Source organism: Gymnodraco acuticeps, unplaced genomic scaffold, assembly GCF_902827175.1.
Source record: "Gymnodraco acuticeps unplaced genomic scaffold, fGymAcu1.1, whole genome shotgun sequence".
NCBI lineage: Eukaryota > Metazoa > Chordata > Actinopteri > Perciformes > Bathydraconidae > Gymnodraco > Gymnodraco acuticeps.
This window is the reverse complement of record NW_022992100.1, coordinates 1358526-1378814: the sequence shown is the minus strand read 5'-3', so window position 1 is coordinate 1378814 and position 20289 is coordinate 1358526. Positions and strand designations below refer to the sequence as shown.

The following is a 20289-nucleotide window of genomic DNA, read 5'->3' as shown; positions in this document are numbered from 1 at the left end:
TTAAAGCCCATTTCATGCCACTGATAAAGTGAGATAACAACATAATAAGAATGTGAGTAAACCATTTCAAATAGCAATACACTTTTATTTCTTTAGAATATTCAGTCTGTGATCACGTATCAAATTGTAGTAAATTATAACATTGCAATTTAGAGCCCATTTCATGCCACCAGTAACATAGTATAACAACAACATAATGTGAGTTAACCCTTTTCAATAGCAATCCACGAATATTCAGTCAGTGGAATGGGATAAACATATAAAATACCCTAATTAAAAACATTAATAATAAAACACACAACTAACACAATACATATAACTCTCAGGCTCTGTAAACAAAAATGTGCAATGTCTTTTATCACAGTCTTATAATGGTGGGGTAAACCCTGCTGTTTAGTCTGGTGTCATGGTGTCTGAAATGTTGGTGCCTTTTTTGGTGAACAAGCATGCATGTAAACAGGTCTCTTTAAAAGGAAAAAGTACCACTAGTCTATCCTTCTTACAATAAGTTGATATTGAAATCATCATGGCAGGTTTTGGCTTATTTTTGTCAATTTATGATAACAACACAAATAAGCCCTCAATCATTTGAGACTTGAAATGTTTTGGCATTTTTGACGTGACATGAGCAATTCATAGAGTGCAGATCAGTGTTCTGTTTACCTCTAAATGCAGCTCTGAAGAGGAAGCACTTTAATATGTGACAATGTAAGGTTGGATCCATTCCTACTATCAGAAATGGTTTTGAGTAATTATCATTTTCGGGCGGTGGTGGCGAAGTCGATAGGGACTTGGCTTGGCAACTGGAAGGTCACCAGTTCAAGTCCCGGCAAGACCAAGTGCTACCGAGGTGTCCCTGAGCAAGGCACCGTTCCCCACACTGCTCCCCGGGCGCCGTTCAAAATGGCAGCACACTGCTCCTAACACTAGGATGGGTCAAATGCAGAGAAACAATTTCCCCACGGGGATTAATAAAAGTCCATTATTTCATTGCACTTCATTTGCTAAAGTTAAGCAGCTCTTTAGCTTAATTAGGGCCAATTATGACTCCAGTCAGCCCTGTCTCCTGATTGGTTAAAAGGTCAAACATGCTGCCTGTGTTTACTAGATGTAGTTGATGTCATGGAGACTGGAGAGTGCACTCATCTGTTAACCTGCTGAACCTGCTTACCGTGCTTATTATGCATGGGTAATATCTTTCTTGAAATCATTTTTCATTTTGCAATTGAAGAAAGCCATACAGACCTGTGCCTTAAATAAACTCGATGTTTAATACCACATGTACTATATGGTTCGATACTAGTTTAAGGGTTTAAGAGTTGATTTCTGAGAAACAGTAACTAATGTATAAAACTTAAATGATTGAGCAGTAACAAAGATAAAAACGACAGTGCCAGTCAGCTCGATGTTAACCTAGTTTAAAGACACAGTGAAATTAAAAATACATTCCCCAGGATCTAATTATGATGTTCATTCATCTCCTAACATGCATATTTGAGTGTTTCTGTATCAAAACTCCTCATTTTTTCCTTCTTGTAAAATGTAGAATATATTTAATGACACATCTTGAACTCTTGACAGCGTTACACATATTTCACCGATTAAATGTTATCTGGGCGAAAGTCATACTCAACAGTTAGTGACAGTGACGTGCGGTGAGGTTCATGGCTGGTGAGGCACTGACTCTTTCAGAGTCAGATTTACAAATATTATATTCTGACTTTAATCGAAATATTCTGTTATTTTCAAAAGCTTTTTTGGTCTGATGTTTCGATTCATTTTAAACAGACCGTTCAACAAAAGGATACCCACAATCTAAATATTGGATTGTTCTTTCTTAGTAAGATCCCATTTTCATTACCAATGTTGTCTTACCTTGACTTGAAGATGAAGTCCATGCTATCCTTCTGGACAACAATCTCTATTACTTTTTTGTAAAATACCTCCTTATCTTCCTCTAGTTTCAAAAGTCTAGTTTGTTGTTTGCGTCTGGTCTACCGTCACTGCGTAGAATAACAGTAGCAACAAGGACCTGTGGGCTCACTTGCGCCCCCTTCAGTGCGGCAGAGGTTATTGTTTCAGTCTGCAGCTTTATTCCGTAACTCACAACTCCATCACATGTATATTCCCGCGCTTGCGGATATAGTACATCACAGTGTAAGCCTGTGTCAGCATGCAGTTTACTAAAGCGCCAACAGGCGTCACTATATAGCAGGCATTAACAGATGCCCATATCTGTAACATCTCCTTTCCTTTAGCTGTAAACAACATCAGCATGTCACTTTAAAGTGCAGGTAAGAGCTACATTGTGTAAAGCTAACACTTTAACATTGTCAACCTCCAATACATGAAAACAATTACAATACTGATTAACCATGCAAGTATCGATACAAAACTATAATAATATCCAACAATTCTTTTTTTTTTTCTTAACAGTCCAACAGACTTAGTGACAATGTTCCCAGTTGTATCACAGGTTCAGTCTCTGCGGCGGCCGTAACAGGCGACCACACCGCGAGTATACAGCTTGGCTCTCTGTACTCACTGGCTTCCCTGGTGTCAAACCCCGCCCTTGCGCCGGGACCCCTGGAGAGTGAGGAGGCTCCCCCAAACCTGTGTCATCCTGGACCGGGTCGGTTCGAGCTCCACCTGCAGCCCTCTCTGCGTTGACATGGCCCCGGTCCGTGTGGCTGCTCTGCTCCGGCCCTACCAGCTGTCGCATCCGGGCTGAGTGCTCCGCAACCCGCAGATCCACCCGATTTCTCCTGTAGAGCGTGCCGTCCACCTCCACTACGAATGAGCGAGGAGCGACTTTCTGGAGGCATTGACCCAGTTGCCAACGGCCTGTGCGATCTCCTGGAAGAGGCCTCATCCTTATGTGTTCCCCAACATTCAGTTCTGGTAAGTCCCTTGCCGATATGTCGTAGGCGGATTTTGCAAGCCGCCGTTTCAACCGCAGCTTCTCCGTCACTCCCGTCACTAACCACGGTTGCAGCAAGCTGTCCGCAACCGGCAGCGAAGTCTTCAGCCTTCGTGACATTAAGCGTTGGGCTGGACTGCTGTCCAACCCCTCTGTGGGCGTGTTGCGCCAATGGAGAATGGCCTGCCATTTATCCGTGCCATCCAACTTTGCCCGCTTGCAGAGTGATTTCACTATCTTGACAGCTGACTCAGCTTTGCCGTTTGATTTTGGATATCTGGGTGAGGATGTGACATGGTTAAATCCCCACTTTGCAGCAAACTTCCTGAACTGTTCACAGGCGAACTGTGGGCCATTATCTGTGAGCACTTTGTCTGGCTGTCCGTAGCGTGCAAATTGAGATTTACAGCGTGTGATGAGAGTGTCAGCTGATAGATCCGGCAGAAGATCAATCTCCTAGAAGTCTGAATAGTGGTCCACTAGGACGATGAAATCTTGGCCAGCGTAAGAGAAGATATCCATACTCACTGTTTGCCATGGACGTGTTGGGATATCATGCGACATCAATGATTCCTTCTGCTGGGCTCGTGCATATTCATTGCATGCAGAGCAGTTCGACACATAGTCTTTTATCTCTGTTCTCATGTTTGGCCAGAACAGCGTATCCCTGGCGCGCCTGTAACATGCCTCCCCCCCGATGTGGCTGGTGTGTATGCGTCTTAACAACTCTTCCCTCAAGGCCTTAGGGATAACAACGCACTGCCCTCTGTATAGCACACTGTTTTGCACGTTGAGCTCATCCCTGAAGGGCCAGTATTCTCGCACCAAGAGGGGGGTGTCCTCTTTGAAATCAGGCCATCCCCTGAGGATTACTGATGTCAAAGCTTGTAATACATCGTCCATCTCTGTGTGCTGGGCAATTTGGCGAAACCTGAAGTCAGTAACATCCAGATGCTGTGCCTGATCCAGCTCTGAGTCCTCCACCTGAAAGCTGTCCATGGAACACACCGCCTGTCGTACATAGGGGGTGTCGGAACCACGATACGGTGGAGTGGCCCTGCTTAGAGTGTCACTGACATACATCTCCGTGCCTGGTTTGTAAACAACATCCAGATTGTACCCCTGGAGCTGCAGTAACATGCCCTGAAGGCGTTTAGGCGCACTCATGAGGGGCTTCTTAAAGATGGTGATCAGTGGTTTGTGGTCTGTTTCTGCAGTGATTGTGTCCCTGCCGTATAGGTACTGGTGAAATCTCTGGCATGCTCTGGCTATGCTTAAACACTCTTTCTCTATTTGAGCGTAGTTTTGCTCAGTCCGTGTCAGTGCGCGTGAGGCAAAGGCTACGGGCTGCCCCTTTTGCAGCAAGCAGCACCCCAGTCCATTCATGCTGGCATCACTCTGGATCGTTACAGGCTTTGTGACGTCATAATATTTGAGAACCGGCGTGTTGGTGACCATCCGCTTTATCTCGCGTATTGCATCATCGTGTTTTGGCAGCCAGTGCCATGCTGTGTCCTTATCCAGGAGTCTGCGAAGAGGCTCACAGATCTCCGATAGCCCTGGCAGGAACTTAGCCAGATATGTCACAAACCCGATCATGCGTTGCACTGCCTTAGCATCCGTGGGCGTCGGCATGTCCAACACTGCTTGAGGTTTCTCTGGGTCGATTTTCAGTCCTTCTGTAGACAGTACATGGCCGTGGAAATGTACAGCTTTGAGCTTGAACTGCAGCTTGCGTTCACTCAATCTGAGCTTCACAGCCCTGCACCGTTGCATGAGAGCTCTTAAGTTGGTGTTGTGGTCCTCTTCAGCCTCTGCGTCCGTATCGCCACACCCGACCACCAGGATGTCATCCGCAATAGGCTCGATGCCAGCCAGGCCTGATAGCAGCTCATGTTGCTTGCGCTGATAGATCTCTGGCGCCACTGAGACTCCAAACGGGAGTTTGAGCCATCTCATCCGACCCCATGGGGTCCAGAATGTCGTCAAGCGGCTGCTTTCCTCATCAAGCTTGCACTGGAGAAAGGCGTCACGAGCATCAACCAGTGTGAAGACACGAGCCTTGGGCAGTTTGTACAAGACGTCTTCTAGCGTTGGCATGTGGTAATGGGACCTGAGAAGTGCCTGATTGAGAGGCTTTGGGTCAATGCAGATTCTTATCTTGTCTGGTTTAGCTACTGTCACCATGTTGCTTATCCACGCTGTTGGCTCTGTCACTGGCGTAAGGTTGCCTGCTTTCACATGTTTGTCCAGCTCTTCCTTAACCCGGGCTTTTAGCGCTACAGGGACATTTCGTGGTGAGCACTGGACTGGTGTCACTTCAGGGTTCAGATCGAAATGAATATTACCTGGGACTGACTCGATCGGGTCATGGAAAACATCATGAAAGTCTTTCAGTAGCATTTCTTTTGTGAGTGGCATAGACTGGCTTGCATCAATTGTGTTCACCTCCGCTGGCAGTAGTTCTCTTGGAATAGTGAATTTCACAAGGCCCAGATCAGTGCATGCAGCACCACCGAGCAGGGGCTTTTGTTTGGTGTTCACTATCTCAAACACAAGTCTGTGTATTTTCCCCCTGACCACACAGTCAGTGTGAAATTTCCCCAGGGATGGCATGTATGTATCAGAGTACAGCTTTAGCCTTGTTCTGGTCGGCTGTAAGGCTGTCTTTGGTGACAGTTTCTCTTTAAACTGGCGGCCCATAACATTGCAAGTGGCCCCTGTATCTAGCTGGCATAGCTGTCTTTTCTTATTCAGGTGTAGGTGTACAAACCATTTGCGTCCAGGTGCTTTCACATTCCCCACATATTCAGTGACATTGTATAGGTTTTCACTTGTATCCGAGTCCCCTTCAGTTTGCTGTACATCCTCAACAACATTAACTTTTCTTGTTTTCTCTGCTCTGCTGCTGGCCTGACATACTTTTGCAAAGTGATTTGAAACGCCACATGCTCGGCAGGTCTTACCATAGGCTGGGCACTGCTCTCTGCCCCGTTTGTGTCCATTTCCACAGTATTTGCAGGTCCACTGCTGCTCTCTCTCAGCCGCTGTGTTTCTTTCAGCTGTTTTCCACTGTATTTTGCGTCGTCCGCCTTGCCTGTCCACCATAGAATTAATACTGTCCACCTGTGCCTGCGGACTCTCAATAAGCCTCATGCGTGACTCCGTCAATTCTGCAAGGCGGCAAATCTCCACAGCTGTTGGCAGCGTTAGGTCCCGTTCACGCAGCAGTCTCCGTCTGGTGCTCTCGCTGGCAATACCGAGTACCAGCCTGTCCCTAATCAGTTCATCTTTTAGGTCACGGTACTCACATGATGATGCTTTTTCCCTCAGCTTTGTTATAAAGCTATCGATCGGCTCGTCCGGTCCTTGTTTGCAGCATCCAAACGTGTATCTCTCATAAATCACATTTTTTGCCGCCTTGAAATAATCCCCCAACGCATCCAAGATTGTTTTGGGGTCTTTCTTTTGTTCCTCGGTCAGCGTGACGTTGGGCATATATATATGCCGGCACTCGTTCGTTCCCCATAAACCGTCTCAGCTTGGCTGCCTGCACCGCATTCGTTTTTTCGGTCAGACCTGTAGCGAGCATAAATTCCTCAAATTCTGCTCTAAAAACCTCCCAGTTTTTGGCTATATCACCAGACATATGCATGCCCTCGGGTGCCGGAATACTGTTTATCGTCATGACGTGAGTTTTCTTGAGCTTTTAGTCCAAGAAGACCACTTCTGACACCATGTTTCAGTCTGCAGCTTTATTCCGTAACTCACAACTCCATCACATGTATATTCCCGCGCTTGCGGATATAGTACATCACAGTGTAAGCCTGTGTCAGCATGCAGTTTACTAAAGCGCCAACAGGCGTCACTATATAGCAGGCATTAACAGATGCCCATATCTGTAACAGTTATGGCTGCCTCCCCTGGTGCTTTTTTCATTGCCGTTGTATGATGAGAGTAGACCAGCGAGCTTAAATATCATATATACGTGAAATAAGTTATTTAGAGACTATGGATGGCGAGGATAAATGTAATAAAGGGATCTATCTACAAACATTACATTGGTGACCTACAGTGAGATGGTAACAGGCATGCGCTTAGGGCCTGCTATCCAGACAGTTTCTGTGAGGTGACGCATTTTAAGGTGAGGCAGAGCTCATCTGTGCCTCACCTCACCACACAGGCTGCTTCTCAGGTCGATTAAATGAAATCCTTGCTTCCCTCACTTGCGTCGTTTCCCTGCGTCTAGTCCCTCCCACCAGGGAAGCATGGAGGGACGCAAGGAAACCACGAGAAGCAGGGAAATTAGTTTTAAGAGCAATGGGACGTCCTTTCCTCCGGAGCGTCACGTGAAGCGACGTCCGTTTGTGATGACGCTGCACAGCTGATCGTCTGACAGCAGCTCTGTCCCCGTTATTTCCCCCCCGCCTCTGTTAGTACACATTTACTGACACAAACATTAGTATAATCTGTTGTAGACCCCAATAAATAAAATAAAATAAGAACTAATTCTCAAAAAAGATAAACGCCATTCTTAACATTTATAAACGAACAATAGTTTGATTAAATGTATTAGAGTGCACAATATAAATAAAATAATTGAGAAGAAAAAGAGATATGTTATCTATCAAAACCCAGTTAGATTAACATTCATTGGATTGCACACTTTGTGTGTTTGTGTGGATATGTAGCATATTAACATTTTAATAGCACTTAATGACTGACTGAATGGAAATGACAATAAATGAAAATGTAAAACGAAAAAAGCGATCATGAAAATGTTTCCAAAAAATGAATTAAATGATTTTTTACCACTTTGTTGTTCAGATATATCACATATTTGTAACTAAATGATACATGAATTGAAACAAAACACGGTATAAACTGAGGAGTGACTCCCGTGAGGTTCATGTATTTTCTTCACTCTGCTCTCATGTCAAGAAGCATCAGATCAGTGCATGCACTGCCTCGTCCAATCAGTGAGCGATACACAGTAAGGGGGCGGGGTGAGTATCTGAGGATTTCATCGGAGGATGGTCTGGTGGTTCCTCGGTTATCGCTCCTCCATGATCGCTCCTCGCTCCTCGCTCCTCGATCCTCGGTCCTCCGGCAGAAATAAGAGCCATGGGACGGTACTCAAGATGGCGCAGGCAAATGAAAATAGTCGACCTGAGAAGCAGCCACAGTAACTGGCTTGGGCGCGCTCACAAAATAAGTGCCCGCGCTAAATTAGTGCCCGCGCTCCAGCAAATTACTGTGGGCTTACGTGAGGCAGAGCTCGTCCCTGCCTCACTTCTCATCGCTACCCGTAGTTGTAGCGGAGCTCGGCAAATTTGCTGATTTTGACGATTGGAATCATACATAAATCACATTTACAACACAGATCAGTGGAGACATTTTATTATTATTACTATTTAGTTTTTCTTTAGTTGTTTTTCCGTTACATTGTAGTATGGCCAGTCTATGAGTATGACAGGTGAGGCTCTGCCTCCCCTGACTGCACGTCGCTGGTTAGTGAGCATGGACAGCTTATAGAGAGACCTATAAGAAGGTCAGGGTTTGCGTAATAGCTTATTAGACCTGTGAATATTAATAATTTGGTTAAGGTCTTATGTATTAATCAAACCCTTTCCGGATTCCTCCAGGTCTAACAAGGCAGGGGATGGAGGCCTGCGTGGAGGAGCGCCATATCAATCAATCAAAGGTTCTCATTAACATCCCTTTAGGCAAAGTAACTAAAACACCATCTATCACTGTCTTTATCACTTAAAGGTTTCATCCACCTTCAGAAAAGGATCTTTATGCCCAACATCAAACTGCCAAAATGTGTGAATTTGAGCCGGAATGCATACAAAAAAGTTTCAAATTCACTTTGTATCACTGTCATTTATTCTTCATACATGTGGTGAAATACATAAAAGTTAAGTTTAAGATGGAAAAACAAATATTTTTACAGCTGAAACCAATCAAATACTCACATCATACAGTCATAAACAACACACTGTGTCAACCTGATACAAATATTGACTTAATACAGAAAACGTATGCTGTATGCGTACTGCAAGGGAATGACACAGCAAGTAAGCTAATAAAGACTCCCTCCTCCCTGATGAAGACTATTCTCCTCTTCCTCTTCGTGTGTGAGGCTGAAAGACGACAGGAGGCTGCCCCCTGGTGGTCACTTCTCTATCAGAGAGTCCAGCTGCTCCTGCAGGGAGGCCAGCTGTTGGAGCAGAAAACAGAAGAGTTGATTGATGCCCCCCAGCCCCGGGTTGTAATGGGAGGGTAAGTGGATGATGATTAACATGTCTTTTCACATTCATTTGCTGCCTTCATTTGTCAATACAAACAACAACCCCAGACAGTGGGTGGCCACTACGCCAAAGCTTCAGAAAGAACTCCGCTGGAAGCCGCTGACAAATGGTATTACACGTGGTTGAATTTGAACTTTGCTATCAGGCGCGAAAAACTGCTGGCTCTAAAAAAAGACAGCCAGCACAATGCCATCTGCAAACATGATATTTGACATTCATACAATGTCAATTCATGCAAAGTGCTGAAAGCTGTAGAGAGCTCACAGCGAGGTGCTGATACTCGGAAAAAGGTTTCTTACCTGCTCCATCTCCCGCTCCTCCTGCAGAATAATCTCATCCAACAAAGCTTGGAAGCGGTTCTGTGAGAGGAGAGAGACAAACATGATTTGTTTAGAGTGGACATGCTGAGCCTCATTCAATTGTGATGGCTTTAAATCTGTGTCTGCCTGGTCTGCTCATGTCACCATCTCCTCCCTGACAGAGAGGATACTTGGAATGCAAGTCAGACGGCTGACCTTTTCCCTGCGATAACCGCTGGAGACGAGGCTCCCAAAACACCGGTCAATAAGAGCTCTAAATGGCAATGACAAAATGGCCATGTCTGCTCATGGTCCACTTATTGTACAGTCTCCACTAAAGAGTGCTTGGCAAAACAGTTCATTTTAATGCCATTATATTTTCATGGAAATGCTTATATAGTTAAAGGGCAGATGGGAGAAATGTTATATTTATGTCGTTAAAAATACAAAAAGAAGAGATAATTGCCTCCAATACTTTGTTTAATCAGCTGTTTCTCTTTTTGTGTTTTTTCAAATCCCTGTTGAGACTTACAGAGCATGAAGACTTATGCCTCCAAGCTCATCTGCATGTTCTTGTTTAGGTTTCTGTATATGCAGACCTAGTTTCCGCATTAGTTGGATAGGAGGTGGAGGTGGGTGTGTGGGTGTGTGTGTGTGTGTGTGTGTGTTCACGGCTTACTTTGAGGGCCTGGTTCTCCACTTTCATGATGAGCTCCTCTTGCTGTTTCTTTCGGGCGCGGGTGTCCTGCAGCTTCCCCTTGACGCTGTTGATCTGCACCTGATACTCCATAACTGCAGGGAAACGGCAGGAGGTTAACACGTTAACACGTTAACACTGACACTCCGGCAACATGTCATTCAGGCTGAGGCTCGTTCTTTTGCAGAGAAAATAAATAAGAGGAGCTGGAGAGAGATGATGTGAAATCATTTGAAAGCAGCGCTACGCTCACAAAGCTATGAGGATAATATATGCGCCTCTGCTTGTTGAACTACAAGGATGCTTCCAATTCGTTTGACAAATTGCGGTTAATGGGAACAACAAATCCATTTAAAAGGACGTGAGCCAGCAGGCCGAAGCACTAAAAGACACAACTAAATCAGTCTGCTGCGGGCTCCACAGAGGGTTCTCATTAAACCCAGCCAAAGTGATATTGCCTCACAATAACAACAACAACCTGTAGCTCCATCACCATCAACTATCTTTCAAACTAATTGTGTCTATCCTGCTTCCCCACACTACTGACTCCCTCCCCTAATACAGCCCATCTGATATGCAAATTCAAGCAGAGGGGGAAGTCCTTGAAAACCTATTTATTGCAACTTTGCTGGGCTGCCAGAAGCGTACACAGCCAGACTCCGGCACATCAGGAGCTGACTGACAGCTTCATGTATGTAGAGCAGGAGGCATGGAGCTGTCAGGCCGGACAGCTATCTGAGTCTCACGCTGAGCAACAACACCTGTCAGACTGGTTAGTGTAGGAGTGTGTGCATCTCTGTGGGCGAGGGCACAGCACATGCTTTAAAGTGAAAGTAAGGCTTCTCATGAGTGCGCGTTTTAAAAGTCTGACCCAGAAAACTCAGCTCTGATCAAGTCCAGACACCTCGTAAAGTTTATTTTTTACTGACTAGGATCTGAGGGGGTTTGAGTTGACTCCATGTCCGACTGTTTCTAGTCTACGAGACAGTTCTGAAATCAAAGTTCTTAGCTGCGACTGCACCACTAAAATATGAATGAATGAAGAGTGTAACTTGGTAAGCTGGAAGAACAAGAGATCCCACTGAGGTTTCATACAACCTGCAAGTTCTTTATGAACTATTGCGTCATTTTAGCTCTCGTTCTAGTTATGGACACACAAACTCTTTCTAGAAAAACGTACAGATGCTCACATGCTCAATCTTTTTGAATATAAACATATGGACATACATCTAAGTTATGATATATGTGACCCGCTCTATCGAAATCAGTCGGAAGCCGAAACGGCTCATTTCAAAATAAACGTGGATTTGCGTAAAAAACTATTTTTTCGGAGTTCGGGTGTTTTGTTTGATTTTAAACAAACAAAGTCTTGGCTTTCAGAATATGACACTTTATTTCCAAAATCACACGATAAATACATGTTTGAAGCTTGTAAAGGGACGAAGTCAGGCACCTCTCCCTCGCAATCTGCTCTTCCGCAGCGCCGCCCCCCCTCCCTCCGGCTGACATTATGAATGTAAGGCGTATAGTAATCATAAATAACACGGCAGGGTCCGTTACAGTTTGTTTTCATCTGATTGCAATTAAACAAAGTCTTGGCTTTCAGAATATTAAACTTGTTTCGGCAAATTCAGATTATAAATACAACTTTGAAGCTTGTGACGGCATAATTACAAGTGGAGAACGGAATCATTTAACGTCACAGCAGGCATAACAAAAGCCGGTGTTTCTCGTGAGGGTTTTCCCCGGGAAACAAACACAATACACACAAACGCAAAATTACACAAACACACACACACACTCGCGAGCTTCCCCCAGACCAGTAATCCAAACGAAAATATCTTCCCTCCGTAGTATTTTGATCATCCGCTAATAATCAATCGGATCGATGGATTCCAGAGAAGAGGAAACTTTGAAGGCCTTTTTCTCAAAATGATGACTCGGTGACAGTCATTATATAAATGTGACATATTTCGCTTAATATTTAGGAGTACAAAAACAATCCTGATATCATTAGAAAGCTAGGAATATCATCTTTCCAGCAGTGTATACAACTCAAAATGTGTCTTCGGGTCAATGCCAAATGATTTCGATAGAGCAGGTCACATATATCCAAGAGTTCTTCCCTTGCGTTTTACCCTTTTGATTGATGGATGTTGTATGTGATATTAACTGTATTTCTGACAGAAAGTAATACACCATGCCAGTGGGCCTGCAACGAACAACTATTGTCATTTACTTGTAATCTATCAAAAATCATTCAATCAACAGTCAGTTCATTTAGAGAATAAAATGACAGAAACAAGGGAAAATAGCTGATCATATGTTCCCAGAGCGCAACAGTCCAAAACCCCAAAAGAGAGAAATATGAAAAGCACATTTTTTTTTTCTTGGTGAAGAACTTAAAGGATTTTTTTGGATTCATTGTCTTGACTTTACACACTATAATCCATAATTATATCTCCCATGTTTGGCAAACCTTTTCATGCCGTTACCAATCTTGACATATAATACCTGTACATGTTTAAACTATTACAGTTGTATAGAAAGCTGCCCTCCTCTCACCTATCTGGTTGTTCCTATCACTTTCATGCTGTGCAGAATCCGCCTCGTTGAGTTTCTCCTGGAGCTGTCGGACCAGATCATCCTCCGTGTCCATGATGTTCAGGTCCTCGTCCTCGTGCCGGTCCCCTTCGTCCTCCTCATCCTCACTGGAGCTGCTGATGTCGTTGAAGATCTCCCTCAGTTCGTCACGCTGGGCTGGTCATGTGGAACACACATTAGTGGTATTAACGTGGAGACAAAGTTAGAGACAGCAAGACGACTTGCTGGGGTTTGATGTAGGTCAAAGAGATTTAGTAAAAAATAAACATAAAGGGAAAACATTTTGAATGATGTAAACCAGATAGGATTCACGTGGAAACACCCAGAATGTGAGCAGATGCTCTGACGTCAAATAAAAACTCTGCTCTGATGTTTGGTGCAGAAGCATGAAGCAACTCTATTCTGGCACAATCATAAAATCACTGGTTTTTAAATGTTTTTGTTCTCGAAATGTCGTTGATACAAGACTTGGCTACCACATCTTTAAAGAAAGAACGATTTGTCATGCCACTCATGCACAACACTCACTCAAGTTAAGATGCAAGCACTTACTATGCTTAGCATGCACCTAAGAGCTAAGAAGGTCTGCCTGGGAATCAATGCTTTGGTGCGCTCTATTTCCATTCAAAACCGCTGAGGCAAACGCTATCGAGACCGATAAGAGCGGTGTGCATGTTCAAAATGAAGACGAAAAGCTATGCTGATGAGGTGAGGATCTTATAAATCATTGTACAACAGTTGGGTTACTCCCAAGAGCAATCTGTGCCATTTCTAAGAAGTTGCACAGAACTAAAACAGACAGGCAAAATGACCATTAAAATGTACAAAGTAAGTACCTTTGCTTGGTAGAGCTTTACCAATAAAGTGGACCATATTGTCTAATTGCACATTCAACTATATCTGTGTATTTGTCAGCCAATAAGGACAAAGAAATTGAAGTTCACAATGTGTCTCCATTTGTCCACTATAAAGCACTGACAAGTTCAATTTTCTAATTAGTCTCTGTCCCTGCTTGTGAACTGTTAATGATTATGTAAAGATATATATTTAAAACAATGTATTATCACATTGTTTGACATTTAAGGATCAATATCTGCTAATACACTTACAGCAGTGTTCAGGCTTTTCACTCCACGTGATCCAGGTCGCATTTCAAGCTCCTTTTAAAGCTTTGACAGAGTGGAATAACTAGCATGCACTCTGAGATAACCTTTTTTTTCTACCAATGACTTGCTTATGGAAAACACGTTTCCCTTACCAGAGGATCCATGACCCATCTTGTGTCCCGAGGTGCCGGGCGAGGAGTCCAGATTGGCGAGCGAGCCGTGCTGATCGCCTTCCTTGGACTCATCTTCTGCGATGATTTCCCACCCTGAACATCGTGTGTCAAGGTCAACAGACTCTCTGCAGACTCCCCTCCACTTTCAGCCCTACTTTTTAAAAGACTCACGGTCCTTCAAAACATTCAAGTAGACTTGAAGGGTATAGACCGGATGATACTCCACAGGAGATGTCTCAACTGTAACTTTCATCAGGGCGTCATGTGTCTGTCTGCTGCTGAATGCTAAATGCTAAAGCTATCATTAGAATCCGGCTTCTCTGCAAGCAAATTAGTAACAATAATGAACAGTCCATCTCAATTAACACACAGCGAGCTCTCAAAGCTGCTCTGCTGTGCTCTTATTCTGCCCGGCAAGTTTAGGGTTTCATTAGAGCGCTAATAGCCTCCTTCCAAAGTGCTTCCCTCTTACAAAGACATTAGACCGAGTGAAATCAGGTGAACCAGGCAGGAGTCAGGACACCCACTTGGGTCTTAAATCAGCCTATTTTAGGACTTATGGGAGTGAGGTGATGTTTATGTGAAAGTGACAAATAGTATGAACCATCTGAAGCTTCTTAAAGGTTAGGGGGTTGGATTTTGTATTCATAAAGATAACCATCCGATTCAACATTTCATGCCATTTCTTGCTGTTGTATGAGATAAACACCAGTGATGTTTAAATTGGTATGATTTTTAAACTGCACAAGGTGGACGTGTAGAGTATTTGGCTAAAAGGATACGAACATTGACAGCGTCAGCGTCTGTGCTCAGCAATCTCTTCACCTCCTTTTCCACATCAGGAGATTCAATGTACTGCAAGAGAGAGAGAAAGAGATTGGGTTACAACAAGGAGTGTTAGCGGTATCTATCTCGCTCTCTATCGCTGTGTCTATCGTGGACGGACGGACGGACGGGCACACACACACACACACACAGCAGCAGCTGGCCACATGCCAGGAAGCACATTAGCGATTAAAAACAGAAGGGGCCAAATCAATATGCCTCGGCTGTGCACCGTCACAAAGATTTATTCAGAAGCCGAAGTGTAGTGCTCAAGCACACTCGCTTTCACTTTGATCAAGGCAATAGAGAAATTGCTTTTTTGCATGCCTTTGGGGCAAACTAAGGTGGAAGGGCTTTATTTATATGTAAATCTTAGTCTTCACTATCACCACAGTTTCTGTTTTATGAAATGTAAATGTATTGTTGGAAGAGAGCCTAGGAAAGAGATGGATAACCAGACGCTAAAGCAGTGGTTCTCAAAGTGGGGGGGCGCGCCCCCCCTGTGGGGCGCAGAGGCATGCCAGGGGGGGCGCGAGAGACCAGGAGGAAAAATGGTTATATATATATATAAATTAAAAAAAAGATTAAAAAAAAAAAATCATAATTTGAAAAATTATTTATTCGAACATAATATGATGCAGTACAGTACTATTACGTCTGGGTCTCTGTGTTTCATTAAAGCTCGGCTCTGTGTGTGTGTGTGGAACGAGCCATTTTGTGTGCGTGAGAGAGAGAGAGTGCACCGGTACCGGAGATCGTTGTTGTTAGCTTCTGGTGCTAGCGAGCTATGCTAACGGATATAAGGAGTTTTTTCAACAACAAAGTGGAGGAGAGTCCTCTCCTGTCAGACTGAGAGACTCAGTGAGCTAAAGGACTCTCAGTGTTATCTCAGTGGGTCTCAAACGTTTTGGTCACCATTAATGTAAACAATTATTTCCGAGGCACACATTTATATGATCATTATAGTTATAAAAAATAAGAGAATAAATGAAAAACAGGTATGAAATACTATATGACAGTAAAACAAGAATAAAGTTTAAAAGGGTGATTTGTAAAATATCCATAAAGAAAAAGTAAATCTGTTTACAGTTCTGTTTCAAATGGGTGTTGAGAGATGTATCCATAGATCTATTCATGTTGCTCTCAAAGTGCACCAGATTGATGCATTTAACTTCAATATTTAAAAATAAATCTTCCCGGGGGAGCTTGCCCCCGGACCCCCCTAGAGGAGGTGAGGACCCCCCTATGTGAGGTCCACACACCACCTATAAAAATAGCACTTGACCCCTGCTTACACCTATATGCCGTGAGCTGATTATCGAGCCTTCATTGTAACAGTCGCGGGTACATTGTGTATATGCGTGGGGATTGTTGCAGTAGAAAATTCCACTGTAGCGCCCGGTACATTAATGGGAAACCCTAAATGTTTGAGCACCCTCTATGAAACGTCAAGCTACCCCACAGCACCTCTAAAAGAAATCTCTGGCGCCGCCACTGAGCCTGACTATTTGTGTTGGGGGGGGCCCGACTTTTTTTTTCTCCAAAGGGGGGGCCTGACAGAAAAAGTTTGAGAACCACTGCGCTAAAGAGATGGATGAGAGCTGAAGGGAAATGAATATGTCAAAAACCTTCTTTTTTGCAGTTTTCCTAAATCTTCTCTTGCGTGTGTTCTTCAGGGGGCAAGTAACTGGAGACAAAAACAACAGGATGAGTTAAGGGGAAACGGCTCCATAACCTGTGAAAGTAAATGTATGGTTCCTGCATTGCTGATGTGCCAAGAGTTCAGCACTGACAGCTCTGTTAGATTTTTGTCTACTTACTGCCGTGGTTCCAAACAAATTTCTTGTCCTTATCTTTGTCCTTCTTCTTGCTCTTGGGGTCAGTTCCAGTTGGCTCCTCTAAAGGAGGGTAAAGGTCTCCATCTAGTGTACATACCAGCATCTAACCCAAGGATGCAAGGAATACATTGTTAATTACTCTGCAGTCTGTTGATTCATGTTGTTAATTAAATGTTAATACAATAGTTACAAATGAATATCACATCTTTCATTTCTAATGCCAGGGTGCTGATCTACCAGGCTTTTTATCCACGTGTCATAATAAATGTATCCTGTAGGTAAGACGTCCTGAATGTAATGCCACTGCAGTGGTTTACCTGGCAGACATCTGCAGTCTTGTAAAATGTCTTCTTGTCCACGGTTTTCAGAGACTCAATCATACAGGGCAGATCCACCAGTTTGCAGGCCAGAGGGACGCGGTCGACTCGCACTATGCCGTGACGACCATCAGCTACGAATGAGAGGGACCACATCATTCGTTATAATGGCATGTTGTGTGTGAGATAAGCATTGCCATTAGGACACTGCAGTCACTGTTCAGGTGAAAAGTGGTTAGTACAAATGTTTCTCAGACATCTAAAGATGATTAGGTCATGAAGACCATGACACTTGAGTTTGAGGATAATTGTAGTAAGTAATGTAGTGTAATAAACTGGATAAAAAAGGCCATTTTCACATATTTGCAGTTAAAACAATTTTGGGAAAATGCCAATGTTTGTGAATTGAAATATATCAGTACCCTAATTAAAAACTTACTATAAACTACAACAAATATAAAGACTAAACATCTTTCACTGTAGGAATAATTTCACATGTTCTTTACTGAATTTTAAATCAATATAATTACATCTTTATCAATAGACAGCTTTTATAAGATAGTGATTAATGAGACAAATGAAAGTGTTGTTTCAACAGTAATGTCACACAGGTCGGACACAAAAACCAGGACTAAGAGCACTGAGAAATGTGCTTACGATGCAACTCGATGGTCAGTCTGTCTTTAATGTTCTGGCTGCTTGACTGGGCAATCCTTCTTACTGTCGAGGCGTACTCCTGTAAAAGATTCATGTTGAATCCACATCATTCTCAGCAAATGGTCACATGGGATTTCATAGAAATAATCTGTTTCAGTTTGTCTCACCGAAGGAAGCCTCAGGACAAACTGACTCTCCAACTCATAAGGAGCGTCCTCCTTATTCTTTGAGCCGGCCTTCCCCACTAGAATCAAAACAGACCAGCATGAACACCATGGTAGAAAAGCTTCTTAGTATTCAGGTTATTTACTTAAGTATAAGTATCAATATTATAGTGCGAAAATACTCTCTGCTACAATTAAAGGTCCTGCATGCAAAATTGTATTAAAATACACTTTAAGTACCAAAAGTAAAATGAATCATTATGCAGAAAGGCCTATTTAAGCAGCATGTATTTTAAATTATCGCATTATACTTATTGATGCATTAATGTTTTCCTTTCAGTCTTGTAATTGGTAAACGTGTGGTTTATTTGAATTACTTGAATTACTATTGGGTGGCTTAACCTTCAATACTATATGATAATGTGTTTGTTGATTTATATTTTTACTAATAACACAAGTCTGCAAAGTAACTAGTAACCAAATCTGTTAAAGAAATGTAGTGGAGTAAACAGGTACAACATTTTCCAACCAAGTGAGTAAAAGTATAAAGTAGCATGAAATGAAAGTAATGTAATAGTAAAGTACAAGTACCTATATGTTTAAGTGCAATACTTGAGTAAATGAACATATTGACATTCCACCACTGGTTCGTCATCATTATACGTTACAGGCAACACTATCAAGACGACTCTCAAGATGAATAGTTGTTATTAGTTAAATAAGAGGCAGACTAAATTAGTTTGAAACATCATAGTCTGAATGTAAGACTGTGTTTAGCAGATGTTTAAGTCAAGTGAGTGACCAAGGACGAGTTGAGTAAAGTACGCACAGTGGTGTAAAGCAACTAGTAGTAGTTTTACTCAAGCACAATTTTAAAATAATTGTCCTTTACTTGAGTATTTCAATGTTACCTACTTTGTTTTCCTACCCCACTATAATTCAGAGGTAAATACTGTAGTTTTATTCCACTACATTTATTTATTATTATTACATTTAGTTACATGCATATTTTAATTAATGATTTGAAAAACAATCAACACCTAAATAACACTTACAGTTGCAAAGCTACACAAAGTACACAAAGTAATACAAATCGGCTGCACCTTTACCAGCTTTGATAAACACCTTAATGCATCAATAATTATAATCAAAACATAATGTGTATATTATTCGGAAAAGGGCCAATCTGCAAAGTTAGTACTTTTACTTTTGGTACTTTAAGTATATTTTAATGATCATACTTTTGTACTTTTACTTGAGTAACATTTTGATTGCAGGACTTTTACTTGTATTCCTACACAGTGGTACTTCTACTTTTACTCAAGTACAAGATCTGAGTACTTCTATCTCCTCCTCTGGGTACACCTGAATCAACGTTACACATCTAATACTTTACATAACGTTAACAAGCAACCTGTGTATGATGCTACAGACAACCCTGATGAAACCGTAACTAACTTGTGAACACTGTTGTTCATGTCTTCAACAACATTATCGTAAAACGTTCCACTTGTTACTTGTTCTAATTAATTGATTTCAACAAAGTTGCATTAGCGGGGACGATATGTTTACAAAAGAGAGTTCTTCTAATGTTAGCTATCATTAGCTTAGCAGTCAGGCTAAACAATTACAAAGGCTTTTAACGTACCTTTCACTTTAGATGTCATCTTCGTTTCTGTAATTTGGACAGTAAAGGGGCGCAAATCAGCTTAAATCGTAAAAAAGAACGCCCCAAATATGTTGGGTTTGATTAATAGACAACACAGCTTACCAGCACGAAGCTGACATAAACATGGCTGAGAGAAATATGGGATGGTGATTGTGGTGACTAGTGATACATTCAGGTACTCCTCGGAAATATCCAATATTTCTAACATCTATCAGCACACTTTCCAGTACCCGACCAAAAAAGAAGGTACACGGTATTGCCCTTTCTCAGAGACACTTCATACCTTCCAGTACATCTCTGTTGAATAACCACAAAGAATATGATATATGTTATCCTTTTGTTGTAGAGTACTAATGTGACACATGTTAGAGCACTACGTTGGTTAACAGCATTGTCTTTTGTTGGTATTGTATTCGACTTGCAAACTAACTATCCAGTATACACTTCATTGCATTTCTTCAATCAAATTAAATTAATCACATTTTCTACTGGACAGAGAAAACAATGGACCACATTAGTTTATCTGTAATTTCCGATCATTCCGAACGTCACATTTAGTCTCGTCTAGTTTTCTGTATCGCGAGACTTGTTAGACAGATGTGTTTCGGGGGGAAAATACATGGATGTATAATAATAACAACATATCATACTAAATATCATACTAAAATATATTGTGTTTAGAAAAACTTTAATATTACGGTTATCT

The 20289-nt window shown here is 42.4% G+C and overlaps 2 protein-coding genes across 3 annotated transcripts; both read right to left on the bottom strand.

Annotated features, from left to right (window-relative positions):
• Positions 1-3376: 3376 nt before the first annotated feature.
• On the bottom strand, positions 3377-6632 carry LOC117537619 (uncharacterized protein K02A2.6-like). Its single transcript, XM_034202891.1, has 2 exons — positions 4318-6632; positions 3377-3957 (listed from the first exon to the last, which is right to left on the bottom strand). The coding sequence occupies exons 1-2, from the start codon at positions 6416-6418 to the stop codon at positions 3377-3379; spliced, it is 2682 nt and encodes an 893-aa protein (XP_034058782.1). The 5' UTR covers positions 6419-6632.
• A 2154-nt stretch (positions 6633-8786) lies between these two features.
• Positions 8787-19854, bottom strand: taf7 (TAF7 RNA polymerase II, TATA box binding protein (TBP)-associated factor). 2 transcript variants are annotated; one of them, XM_034202901.1, is made up of 12 exons: positions 19563-19854; positions 17918-17994; positions 17751-17829; positions 17094-17227; positions 16759-16879; positions 16567-16625; positions 14896-14968; positions 14093-14206; positions 12796-12990; positions 10213-10325; positions 9534-9593; positions 8787-9143 (listed from the first exon to the last, which is right to left on the bottom strand). In XM_034202901.1, the coding sequence occupies exons 1-12, from the start codon at positions 19579-19581 to the stop codon at positions 9099-9101; spliced, it is 1089 nt and encodes a 362-aa protein (XP_034058792.1). In that variant the 5' UTR covers positions 19582-19854; the 3' UTR covers positions 8787-9098. The 2 variants fall into 2 exon arrangements, with proteins under 2 accessions (XP_034058792.1, XP_034058793.1); XM_034202902.1 differs by lacking the exons at positions 17751-17829; positions 17918-17994 and having other exon boundaries at positions 19563-19746.
• Positions 19855-20289: the final 435 nt, after the last annotated feature.

Coding starts and splice junctions, on each gene's coding strand:
- taf7 (XM_034202901.1), bottom strand. Junction 9,594..10,212: donor TGGAGAACCAGGCCCTCAAA/GTAAGCCGTGAA, acceptor CTCCTCTCACAG/AACCGCTTCCAAGCTTTGTT. Junction 9,144..9,533: donor AGGAGCGGGAGATGGAGCAG/GTAAGAAACCTT, acceptor CTGCTCCAACAG/CTGGCCTCCCTGCAGGAGCA.
- LOC117537619 (XM_034202891.1), bottom strand. CDS start 6,418: ATGCCCAACGTCACGCTGACCGAGGAACAAAAGAAAGACCCCAAAACA. Junction 3,958..4,317: donor AAAGCCTGTAACGATCCAGA/GTGATGCCAGCA, acceptor CACCGTATCGTG/GTTCCGACACCCCCTATGTA.